Below are 13,645 nucleotides of genomic sequence, written 5' to 3'. Positions count from 1 at the left end.
GGGGGGGGGGTCTGGGAAATCTGCTCCTTACTTGGGCGGGGGCATCAAAAAGTATTCCTTACGCAATTTTCCCCTTTCAATTTTTGTTTAATATACTGAATAACACCTTTTTTAGCTGTTGAAATGACTTTGCATACTGTTTTATGCGGTATATTATTATTGGTTATATATCTTTTTTATTAGGGCTTCGAAGTCCCGGGCAGAAACTCTTCTACTTTCGGTCGGGTTTCGGACAATCCATCGTACTTTTCCTCAAGAAGGGGAAGTGAGGAGAAATGAGGAGAAATAATTCAAAAAGCGTTAAGGTAGAGTGACTGACAATGATGGAAGGGGTTGTAGGGAAAAAGAGAGGGAATGAGGAGAAATAAAGAAAATTAGGTGTAGTGAAGTAGGCAGAATTAAGTAGTAAGAAGTAAGTGGAAATTTGGGTTGGGGAAGTAAGTGAGAAGAGGTACATGAAGCAGGGCTGGGGGAAACGAGGGAAGGGTGGAGAAGTGAAGAATACTGAGAGGTAATGATGAGAGGGAAAGCAGGGGGAATTAGGAGAAATAAAGAAAATTAGGGGTAGTGAAGTACATGGAAGTAAGCAGTAAGAATTCAGTGGAAATAAGGGTTGAGGAACTAGGTGAAAGCAGGTAGGGCAAGCAGGGGAGGGAAAATGAGGGAAAAGAGAGTGACAATGAGAGAAAATTATGGGAGAGGAGGTAAGAAAAATTAAGGGGAATGAGGAAAAATAAAGACAATTAAAAAGTAGTGAAGTAGGTGGAAGTAAGAAGTGAATGGAAATTAGGGCTGAGAAAGCAGTTGAAAGGAGGTATAGGAAGCAGGGGAGAGGTAATGTGGGAGGATGAAGAGAAATAAAGTAAATTAGGGGTAGTGAAGTAGGTGGAAGTAATTAGTAAGAAGTGAGTGGAATTAAGGGTTAGGGAAGTAGGTGAAATGATGTCCAGGAAGGAGAGTATGGGACGTAGGGGAAATGAGGGAAGGGTGGCAGCAGTGGAAGTGGGGGGATTAGAAGTAGGTGAAGTAGGAAAAATGAGGGAAAGGGAAGTAGGAGAAATAATGAAAATGAAGGAAAGGGGTAGTGCTGGAAAATGAAAGGGTGGGAAAGAGGGAGGAAGTGTATGCAAATTAGAGAGGGGAAGTAAGAGAGAAGAAGTAGCGGAATTGATTCGAAACCTTTTTAAATCTCTCTAATTCGCTTCAAATTTTCCGAGAATATCTCACTAAAATCATTCAATATCTTCAAAAACATGTGAAAATACATCAGTATCACATGACAACCTATTAAAATCCTTTGAAACCATGAGAAGTTTTTAAATCTCTTAAAATAATTTACAATATTCGGAAATCCTTGGAAATTACGTTATATCTTTTAAAATCTTACGAAATCCTCTTAAATCTTTGGATATGCTTCAAAATCTTTTGAAATCTCTTGAAATACTTTGGAATCCCGTAAAATTTTTCAAACATCTTTATCTTTATATCTTTTAAAATTCCTTACAAAACCCTGTAAATCTTTTCAAATTCTTTCAAAATCTCCTGAAATGTTTTGAAATCTCTTTATATTGCTTACAGTTTTTGAAATCTCATCAGAACCCTCCGATATTCCTCGAAATTCCTGAAAATGCTTATGTAACAAATAAAATCTTTTTAACTTTGAAATTCTATGACATTTTAGAAATTTCTGAAAATCCTTTATAATATTCGGTACTTCTTTGAAATTCTGTTACATCTTGTAAAATCTCACGAAATTGTATTAATTCCTTAAAATCCCTCAAAAACTTTCAAAATCCGTCACAATCTAGTTAAATTACTTCAATTCTGATTAAACTCCTTGAAATCCCTTAAAATCTTGTGAAATTGAAAAATTGAGATTCTGAAACGGCACTATGTAGTTTCTTCAAACTCTTTAGATTTTCTTAATTTATTTGAAATCCTACTATACCATTTTAATAATCTCTTGAAATCTTTGAAAATTCTTCGAGATATCATAAAATCCCTAAAATATTTGAAAAGCTTGTTAAATTCCGTAAAAATTGTGCAAATCTTTCAAATACTCTGTAGTTCTTTCAAATATCTTAAAATGCCTTGAAATACTTTCAAATCGCTAGAAATTTTTTAAAACTTTCAAAATCCCTTGAAATTTCGTTAACGGTAAAAATTATTAAAATATTTTTATATATGTTAAGTAATAAATGTAAAATCTTACGTACGAAAGGGGGTCTAAAATTTCAAAAATTATCCTTAAGTTATTGATGGACGATCCCTAACGACAAAATGAAAATAACATTTATAAATTCATAAGTTTCACCTTTGAAACACCTTATCAAATTACAAATTGAACTTCTGGATGCATAACTCTAGAGTCTATACGGACAGATTTGATTAAATTCCGATTCTTTTTTTTCTTTGCACTTGATAGAGATACAGAAGCAAAAGAAAACCAGAGAGACCAGCAAAATCCACGAGTATCGCGTTATTGGATTCAGCGGTTTAATTATCGAACATTCAACCATGCACGGCACGTAAACCAATAGGATCTAATATAATAAAAAACTATTGAATTTACTTTTGATTTTCGAAATAAATTATTTTAACACATTATAATTTAGAAGTATTTTATTTGGAAAGGGCAATAAGCTGCTTTTAAATATTTAAAAAATATATCATTTGTCTAGTTTTAAAATCTATTTAAATCTACAATGAAGAAATCAAGGACAATATTTTGTTATAAGACCTAATTTTTTTACATTATTTTCATGTTTATAAAAAGAAATGTCTCTTATTTTGAGCAATAAAAATGTAAGAAATATAATAATTTTATTCCCTACTTTTTAGATTTAAAGTTTCTCAAAAAGGTACTATTAAAGATAAGTTATCTTCTATAATCTAGAGAACGTTAATTCAAGAGCTGCAAAAATTTGGAAAAAAGTTTAAAACTTCCTAAACATTCTTCAATACATACCAAATTCATTTCACTTTTGAGGTTCTTAGTACACTAATTTTAACCAAAGTTTTGATTTTGATTTTAATAATTTTGTGATTTCGACCCATTCTAATATTAATAACTGTTTTGAACTTTTTTGTTTGAAGCGAACAAAGTTTGAAGATTACATGACACCCTAATAAATGATTTTATATGTTGCACACGATGCGATAAATAATATTATAAATAATATTGTAGAAATACAAATTTAAAAAAGGTCAGGAGTCTAAATATTAAAAAAAAGTATGAGATTATTTCCTCATCAAAAAGAAACTTCCGATTTAAGGTTTCATAAAACAAAAAAGACATTTCATGACGCACGTGTCTGGAAGTATTGATAAATCCACACCATATAATTATTTTTATTTTTTAGCTAAATGATAAAAAAGGTAAGATTTTCTCGCACTTTATTTTTATCGTCTATCTTTATATCTTCGTATCTTTATTACAGTTGGTACTCACTTGGCTCTAGCGGTATAGACACATTCTCGTAAACCCTGTAACCTTGACATGTGTACCACTGTGGTTGTGACGGTAACGAGCACGCAGACGAGTGCACAGACGACTGCCACGGAACCGCAAACTTTCATCTGAAACGTTTAAAACATGTATGTCTTTACGACTCAGACCCCGAAGACCATAAAAACTCATATGGCATATGGACGTGTCTAGTTATTGTATGAATGGACTTACCAGGAGTCCATACCGGTGCTTCCGCCTTGCCAGGAGCATTGTGAACAGACCCATAAGGATTAACTGCAACCAAGAACATTGCACAGTGATAATGAAGATTTCCACCAATAACGTCTCCTACATCAAAGTTATAAACTAAAACCTGACTGGCTGGCTTTAATTAAACTCACTGAACAACAGTCATCAATTTCATAACGAACACAGCAGCTTCACGCTAATTTCATTAAATCCATATTATAATTACAGTGAAACTTCGAAATAGGGCTCCCCAATATAGTTCTTTCGAGAATTGACGTCGCGCCGCAGGTAGGGGTAAAAGGAGTTGCGCGGAGTGTGCGGTGGTCACTCAGGCGAGAACAAACAAAAGCGTTTACATCCGGAGCAGATCTATCTCGGGTTTCATTCCCGCTCACCGCCAGTCCCAAACCCCGCACAGTATCATAGTTTCACTTATGTTAATACTCAATTACGGCTCTAGAGGTTAAGAACATCCTTAACTCAATTTTAGATCAAACGGAGATATTCAAGAAAAACTGTTTATGTCAAGCCACGGGGCTTTGTAACCATGTCGTATGTGAACTTGTGAAAAATTATAATTAGTGATACCTTCTTTACAAATATTAATAATAATTAAAATTTGTTCTTAAAAAAGGTCCTCTCCTTTACCTTGTTAGGAATCGAACCACAGAACTTCCGATTGCCGGTCAAGTGCTTTTCCTTTAAGCTACGACAGATTTCGAAAGAAGAATCCTTTTTAAGAAATACACGCATTATGAACCAGGTATTACAAGTCAAATTTTGCAAGAAATTTGTATTATAAGAGAATAACAGAAAATCTTAAAGTCTTTTCAGACTAGATGGATCTATGAATTAAAGGTTACAGGAAAAGCACCCAACAGGCAATCAGAAGTTCTGTGGTTCGATTCCTAAACGAAGGAGAAGAGCTTTTAGTAGACAAAATTGCTTGGAAAATTTGATTTCTAACATCTGGACAAATAATGCGTGTATTTCTGAAAAAGAATTCTTCTTTCGATCTCTCTAATAGCTTGAGGGAAAAGTACCCGACCGGCAATCAGAAGTTCTATGGATCGATTCCCATCGGAGTAAATGAGAAAATATTGTATGAGAAAAAAAATATTATTTAAAAAATTTTTAATTCATAAATCCATCTAGTCTGGCAAGAAAATAAAAATTTCTTTTATTGTACACAAGAGTTATCCTTTAACATCTAGATAGCTGTCCTATAGAACATTAAATATGCTGAACTAAAACTTTTAGATTTTCAGGATTACCATCCATTCTTTTCCATGTAATTCCTAAGGAAATCAATTATGATGCATTCATTAATAAATACAATGCTTAAAATTTTATTAATTGAAGCCTCACTTCAAAGAACGTTGTATGAACAGATATTTTGTTTCACTGACGTTCATATTAATATAAATCAGAATTTGTATTTCTATGCCCACTGCTTTTAATTTTCTTTAAAATAGTATTTAATATTAAAATTCAGTTAAGTAAACAGGGTGACCAAAAACTTTATTTTCAACATTCTCTGACTTTTTCCTGATTTTTTTCCAGCCAATTTTTCTATTTCCTTTATTTAAGTCAACCAACATCGATAAAAGTTTGCCATAAAAGATCAACTTTTGAGCCAAAAGCACGAATATTCTACAAAGCAGTTGAATTTCTTAAGAAAAGAGTTAAATTTTTAAGAAAACAATTTTTGTTTTAACCAAATAATTTAATTTTTAAACAAACTGTTAAATTTTCAACTTATACAAGGATACATTTTCAACTAAATGGTAGAATTTTCAAACAAAAAAGATTAAACTTTGACAACAACAAATTAATAAAACCTTCAACAAAATAGTGGATATTTTTCATCAAATATTTCAATTATGAAACCATAAAAGACCAAACACAGTTGATATTTATCCAAAAAGAAAAAGACGATTTAAAAAAATGTATTTGGAACCAAAAAAACACGATTTAAGAACAAAAGACATTATAAATTAACTAGCGAACAAAAAAAAATTTTTTTAACAAATTAGTTTAATTTTTGCTTCGTTCAACTTTTATTCAAGCAGATAAATTTTCAAACAAAAATATGAATTTTCAATTAATAATCTGATAGCAGATGTTCCAACCAAACAAGATTTCAATTTTTAATAAAAATAGTTGAATTCAATCAAGAAAGATCAATTTTCAACGAAATAAGTGAATCCTCGAAGACAGAATATTTACCTTTAACAAAACATATTTTAAAACATCCTTTAAAAAAATTAAATTTCTAATAAACCACATAAATTTCTGCAAAAAGATAAATTCGAAAGAAAATATTTGAATTTTCAACCAAGCAAGATTTTTGTAAAATTGTTAAAACCACAATATGAATTTTAAACAAAAAGGTAATTTTCATCAAAACAGTTGAATTTGTAACCAAAAAGGATGAGTTTCTAACAAAATGTTTGAAGTTCCAAACAAATAATAAACTTTTTAACTAAAAATGTAATATTCAGGAGGAAGCAACTGCAAAAAAAAAGAAAAACAAAAAAAGGGAAAAAAGGTACTAAAAAAAAAAGTTATATGAGCCTTTGTAAGTCCAGGATTCTCTGGTTTCCAGTTTATCCCTGAGCTACGGCCACTGTGGTAAAATGTACTATATTATAGTTCCTTCTATCCAATTTTGTCGACGGAAAAATAAAATTCATTAAAATAACCTTTTCATTTAATAATTTAAAATAGCTTAATAGCTAATTGTTCTAGGAATAGGAATAATTAGAAAATTTTAAATATATTTTATTGTTTCCTGGAACTATTTGGAATACATACTTATAATAATTTATACCTGAAATAACTATTATAAAATATAATTATTCAAGATAGTATTGGTAACTTCGTTGTCTAATTAATAATTCCTAACCCAGTATTTAAAATGAAACCTCAAAATTCGATAAAAAGTTGAGTTAAGGCCATGTGATGAGTATAACAGCTGATCAAGTCAGCACTAAGATAAATAATTTTTCACCCATATTGAAAAATAAAAGTTTAAATAACACGGAATTTTTTTTCGGGAAATGTTAATAAATATTAAAGGATCCTTTGTGGCCTTGCAAAGAGTTGGAGGAAGAAAAAAGTTTATTTATGCAAATAATCATTATCGACAGACACATTTAGGTTTTACAGCAGAAGTTTGACTTTTAACTTTCTCTGATGGTAATCATGCAATCTGTTTTACCCACAGACCCCTAGAAGTTCGAAGTTGTCTACTCGCTGCGCTAGTGCTGCTATGACACAGCTGATGCCAGACTGATACGTATGTCAGACCAAATATGTATATTTGCATTTCAAGTGCAAACATTACTTTTTGCATTATTTGTGCATAATGTTCGTGATCTATTTTTGTTGTTTTGTTACACTTTGATCAATATAAACCTCATAACTAGCTCATTGACAACATTGCAAATTGCTTGCAGGGTTTGACGACAGAACGGTCGATATTTCTCCAAAATAGTAATTAAAAAAAAAAAAAACTTTTTTCACTATTATAATTGTTTAGGACCAGAGACAAATTCTTGCATGCATTTTATTTATCGCGCCAAATTTTTAACACGATATCTCACTTCGTGTGGACGTAAGTTGGGAAAGAAAACTTCCACTGATATTTTCTTCATACAAAATTTTTCTCAAAGTTTTCACCGGAACAAAGCAGACACGTGAACTTTATTACCTCCTCTTTCATTTCCCAAATTTTCATAGCGATACCTCATTTCGTTCAGACATAAGTTAGGAAAGAAAAATTGGAGACCAGTTTGGTCACGTGACCCTCTCGTCACATAGCCTTAAGGAGGTTCTTCATACTTTATATATAATAAAGTTTCTTAGTACATATATATGTCATCCAATTTGTGACTATGGATAAAAAATACAATTTAATTAGGTACAAGCTTGGACCCCCGAATTAATATTTATGAAAGATTTTGTTGTTCTTTTGGACACTTGTTGCTTCAGGAGCCTTATTTTTATTGCATATTGTCCTGTGAATACTTTTCCTTTCCCTGAAATTTCTAGGTTTTGGGTTTGCTAACTCTCATCCCTTTTTCAAGGATGCCGGTACCCGTCTCTAAATAAACATGCTTCCCCTGATTTTAGATCCACTGGCTAGATAAGAGGATTTTCTCAAGAGGCTCAAGTGGACATTTGGAAATTTCCGGTTGATAAGACGTGTGGGTTACTTTGCGGCTTGATTTTTTGAACCACTTTTGGGTTCTGTAAACTTTAAAGTGTAACTTACCATGGTTCCAGGAATGTAAGAGGGCACAGTTTCGAAAAGAGCCAGACTCGCTGTGTTAGCAGATATGACCACATGTATTGTGAGAAAGAGGCTTCCAACCGTAGCACTCAATCCACCACAAAGGCAGCACAGCACAACGTATTTCTTGCAGCATCCACCCTCGCCAGCGTGACCTGAAATACATGGACCGTTTCAAGCAAATACATAAAAAAACACACATGGGGTGCAATCTGGTACAACGAATACTAGGATCCTATTCACGCGTTTCTAGAATAGGGGTCGATTTATATGAACTATGCTTTTCAGGAAAATATTTATGGATTCGATGTTCCAGATTTGGCTTCTGTGAATTACACGAGTTCACACTTTACGTGAATCAACTTTGGACTAGGGAGATTATGGTTTAAAGTCTTCATATGAATTTCGGATTTATGATCTTGCTGAAAGCTTTTAATAATAATAGACTACTAACCTTTCAAGAAATAAAATACACGGTGTCCCAAAACTAAGTGTCCGGACTCATATGGCTGAATAAACAACAACAAAATAAACTGAAACTTCCTTTGGCAAAAATGCATTGAAGTTTTAGTTTCTGAGTTATGAAATGATTAGCCTGGACCAATCAGAAGCGCCGCATACGTGTGTGAGAGGGAGACCAACGCTTTGTTAGTGACCACTGCCTCTGTCTTCCTTCGCATCTACAGTCCACGAAAGCGGTCACTAACTCGACGTGGGATTCTCTCACCCACGTATGCTTCCCTCAGGCACGTATGCGGCGTTCCTGATTGGTCCAGGCTAATCATTTCATAACTCAGAAACTAAAACTTTAATACATTTTTGACAAAGGAAGTTTCGATTTATTTTGTTGTTTATACAGCCAAACAAGTTCTGACACTTAGTTCTGAGACACCCTGTACAGTAATGAACCATGAAAATCTTGAATTATGGAAAGGGGAGCTTTGTACGACTTACTTAAATTTTCTTAAGGGAAAATAATGTCCAGGGATTTTTTTTTTATTAAAATATTTTTAATTTTGTTCAAATTCTATAAGACTTCATAACATTTTCCGTATGCTGCGAAACACTTTTCTGTGGGAGCGCATTGCCTGCTTTCACTAATTTTTAACTAATGTTGCTAGAAGCCCCATTCTTATGTTAGTGCGAAGACACAGCGGGAGCTTATTCAGAAGTTTCTGCTTCTACCTAAAAAGGAGTTTTAGACCCTATTAAAAATTCTGAATACGTGGACCGTTTAACAATACCATCCGGCTGTCAGGAAGCACCAACGCCTCTTTCAATCGTGCTTCTAGCAATATTAGTTAATAAGGCAATAATTTTTTTTTAATTTCGAATGCGCTAGGTGTCAAAGTCACTCTAACGTAGAAAACAAGATTTTTGTATCATATCTACACCGAAAAGGAAATGACTTAATGGTATAATAAAAATAAAAATAACCAGTATACTAAATTCTGAATTGCATATTATATAAATTTTCAGTATAATACTCAAATTTAATAATAAAATTTAATAATAAAATTGATAAATGTATGCGATTCGAACAACGATTAAAAATTCCAGGTCATTTCACGAATTTCCCCAGTTAAGTTTGCCACTTTCCCTGGTAAATTGAAAGTAAAATATTCATATTTCCTGCAAAATTCTTGAATTTTCACTTCATTCTTCACTAAAAAAATATCATTTTTCAATAAAAATGGAAAACTAAAATTTCCAGTTAGAAAAATTAGTTAGAATAGTTGAATAGGGTTGTTTCCAAAGTCAGATTTATATTTTCCAATAAATGGATCTTATAGTATATAAAATTATAATTATAAAAACGCCCAAAAAATATTTTTTATATATTGTTTACTATTTTTAATTTAATTTTGAAATATGAATATTTTATCACGATGTCGATTGGAGGGCCCCTTTGACACCAAAGGGGTCGGATTTCCCACCAATCACAGCTAATGTGTCAGTGATTCTCAAATATCTTTTTCTGTGCCGATGTTTTGTTTTGGTTATGTGCACATCGAAAATATAAGTCGCAAAATATTGTTTAAAAAATGTCAAAGGGTTCGTAAAAACAAATAGAGAAAATCTACCGAAAATAGATATATCTATGGTATGTATAAAGAATTCATTGAAAAAGTCATGTTTATTACTGAACAATTTGTAAATATGTACGATTTCAAAATTAGTTAATAATTGTAGTTACTGTTTTCCTTCATAATACTACTGACTCTTAAACCAAATATCATAACAGGATAACTTTTTTGTCACATAATACTTAACAAATAAAGCTATCAAATAAAAATAGTCAGAGTTGACAGCAGACCGTGGCCTAACCTTTTTATCATGAGTTTCATATGGTCACATTGATAGATAATTATGAGAACCTCTGAGTCACGTGACACCTATTTCAATAAGTGTTTTACCGCCTTCATTTTTTAATCATTTTTTTCTGTTGAACGACACAAAAGAAAAGAAAATATATAACGCATCTTCGATTCAGATTAAAATTATGTATTAAAAGATTATTTTTTCTTAAATCGCCAAATAACCCTATTTAAAGCCAAAAAGATCAACTTTTACCTAAAAGGATTAATGTTTAACTGAAATAATTGAATCTTCAACCACGCAGATGAATTTTCAAACAAAAAGATTAATTTTCTACCCATAAATAAAATTCAAGTAAAAAAAGACCAATTTTCAACCAAATAGTTGAATTTTGAACTAAAAATCATAAATTTTCAACCGAAAATAGAATAATTAGATTTTTAATTAATAACATTTTTTAACTAACTCATCAATTTTCAACAAAAACAATGAATCTTCAACTAAAATATTTAAAATTTTAAACGAACACAAAATTTATTTTCACTATAAAAAGGTAAGTTGTCAACTAAAACTTCAATAATTCAATTTTAAGTTAAAAATTAATGTTGAACCAAAGAGATGAATTTTTAACTATGAATATGAAATATTTAACGAAGATGATGAATATTTAAATGAAATGATTAAACTTTAGACCAAAAAAGACGAATAATTTTTAGACAAGAAGATTAACTTGGAAAGAAAAAGATAATTCTCAATATTCGAATAGAATAAGTTAAATATTCAGTTTGAATTTTTTCTTTTAAAATAGGTAAATTTTCAAACGAGTTGATGAAATTTCAGCTAAAATTTCAATCTTCGACTAGAATAGTTCAGTTTTTAACCAAAAAGATCAATTCTCAACCAAGAACATTGATTCCCACCAAAAAATACGAATTTTCGACTAAAAAATAATTTTGAATACTTTAGTAGTTAAAATCATTTTTGACAGGAGTTTAAATTTTAACCAAGTAAATTTATATCCATCATGAATGGTGATTTTTCCACTAAAATGATAATATTCAACTGGAATACTTAGATTTTCAACAGTCAAGAAGAATTTTCAGACAAGAAGATTAACTTTCAAAGAAAAAGATCAATTTTGATTAAAAATAGAGTTTTCAGGAAAATGCGTGTATTTTCAACAATATAGTTGCAGTTTCTATTAAAAATGAACCAATTTTTATTGAAATTGTTGAACTTTGGACTAGGAAAGATCATTTTTCAACTACAATTTAAACATTTTAATTTTCACCTAAAGAAATTAATTTTCAACCAAACTGATGAATTTTAAACTACATTTAGGATCTAGGATTTAGGATCGAAAAGAAATCTATTTTCGTATGAAAAAATTTGTTATGCAAAAAAAGCATGAAAAATATTTACAATTAAAGAACAGATGTCTAAACTATCTTGCTTTTCTGCACATTAGAGACAAAAATAACTGAAAAAAGAGGGAGAACATACATTTTCAACTAGAAATACAATAGTTCGATTTTCTGTTAAAAATATAATTTTTTACAAAAAACAAAACGTATTTTTAGCAAAATAATTAAATTTTCTACTGGAATAATTAAATTTGTAGATGAAAAAACTAATTTACAAAAAAGTAGTTACATTTTTAAGCAGAGATGAATTTTCAATTAAAATAATGAATATTCAATAAAAAAAATTAATTTTTAATCATTGTGTTTAACTTTTAACTTATTTTTAACTTTTTAAGAGCAGTGGATAATGTAGAAATCACTTTTCTAATTTGAACCAAATTAATTAAATAATGAAAATTTGAATGTTACTGCGATCATAAGTAAAAACCCGGGTTTTAAAATAAATTTCCGGTCATTTCCGATTTCTCCCAGTTAATAAAATTCCCGGTCATTCCCCGGTCAACTCGTCACCCTATAAATAAGCAAACCATAACATACTATTTCATTAGTTTATGATTTATTATGTTTTATTTATTTGTTTCTTCAAAATACTGGTTGTCATTTTCTGCCCATTACAATTGAAATGATAATAATTATTAATATATAAATATTAATATATAAATTATTATTAATATATTAATATATTTTCGAAGAAAATTAAGAGAATTAATCATTATACAGTTTTGAAGCCAAAAGTTAGAAGAATCTGATACCGGTAAAATAATAGTGAATAAAATTTAATTCTTTGAAAAATTATAATCTCTGAGCGAACCAAATTTTTACCATGTCAGAAACACAATTCGCAATTTCAAAATAGCAAGTTCTCAATATTTTTAAATATTGCTACCCATTAAAGAATACTACAGTAATGTTCCTTTGAAACCCAATCATATTTTTTTATTATTATTATTCAGTTCGTACTGGTATCCACCTCCTACTGGTGTATCCTAGTATTCTTTAGTAAAATGTAATCCTATTATTTAAGTAATTTTTAAATATTAAAAGTTACAGACGCTATGAAGCTATTTGAAGTTTATAAGAAACTACAAGAACTCCTTTAAAAGTATCTGGTTCTCCTTCAGGGGTGTTCTTTCAATATCCACATGCCTGAATTGAAGTATCGTTAGGAAAGTTTTCTTCCTAAGGCTGACAGAGAAAAGTTTTCTTTCTTTAGTATAGAGGCCCTTTTGTAGGGACTTCGCAAGAAATGTAGAGGCTTCGTTAAACCGTGTTAAACCGGCTGCATAGGATGCGTGCTTATTCTCAAGGTAGGAGACAATAATTGTCCTTGCGTGAGAACCAGCCGGGAAGAATGAGAAATGTACAAGCATAATAATATGACTTTTTTCAGTCTAAGACTCTAACCCTGTGAGCATAAGATCACCTCGTCAATCAGAACATGGTATCATTTTCTGTATTTTAAAATATGTCATTAATATAAAAAATTTTCCCTATTTTTTCAATTGTTATTTTTTTGCCTCTAATAAGCGGAAAGGTTAAGTAGTTTGAATGTCTGTTTTTTAATTGTGAATCGTTTTCATGCGTACCTTGTATTAAATTATTAATAAAAAAAAATATATTTGTTTTCGATCTTAAATACATTTTTTTTTAATAGACATTAATTATTTTCTCCAATCTGTAGGGTTTATTTATAAATATTATCAAAGTTCTATTTTATTATTGATGTAGGTTTTTTTGACCAGGGAAGACCGGCAATCTGAAGGACCTGGGCTCATATCCCAGCGGAGCTAGAGAGCGTTTTTTTCACAATCTTAAAAATTAATCAATATTTTTAATAATACTGATTATGACCAAGTAGAAAAACAAAATTAACATCTTAAACTATTATTATAAGAGTTCTTTTTA

At 30.6% G+C, this 13,645-nt stretch overlaps 1 protein-coding gene across 1 annotated transcript in view; it reads right to left on the bottom strand.

The window, feature by feature from the left end:
* Positions 1-13,645, bottom strand: part of LOC117182921 — a 63,971-nt gene that overhangs the window by 15,806 nt on the left and 34,520 nt on the right. Inside the window, exons 4-6 of the mRNA XM_033376034.1 lie at positions 7,980-8,152; positions 3,683-3,745; positions 3,452-3,579 (exon numbers count right to left, since the gene is read on the bottom strand). Coding sequence (XP_033231925.1) covers positions 3,452-3,579; positions 3,683-3,745; positions 7,980-8,152 — 364 coding nt within the window. The remainder of the gene's footprint in view (positions 1-3,451; positions 3,580-3,682; positions 3,746-7,979; positions 8,153-13,645) is intronic.

This window comes from Belonocnema kinseyi, chromosome 2 (genome assembly GCF_010883055.1).
Source record: "Belonocnema kinseyi isolate 2016_QV_RU_SX_M_011 chromosome 2, B_treatae_v1, whole genome shotgun sequence".
Lineage (NCBI taxonomy): Eukaryota > Metazoa > Arthropoda > Insecta > Hymenoptera > Cynipidae > Belonocnema > Belonocnema kinseyi.
Note: the sequence above shows the minus strand (reverse complement) of the source record. Positions and strands in the feature narration are given on the sequence as shown.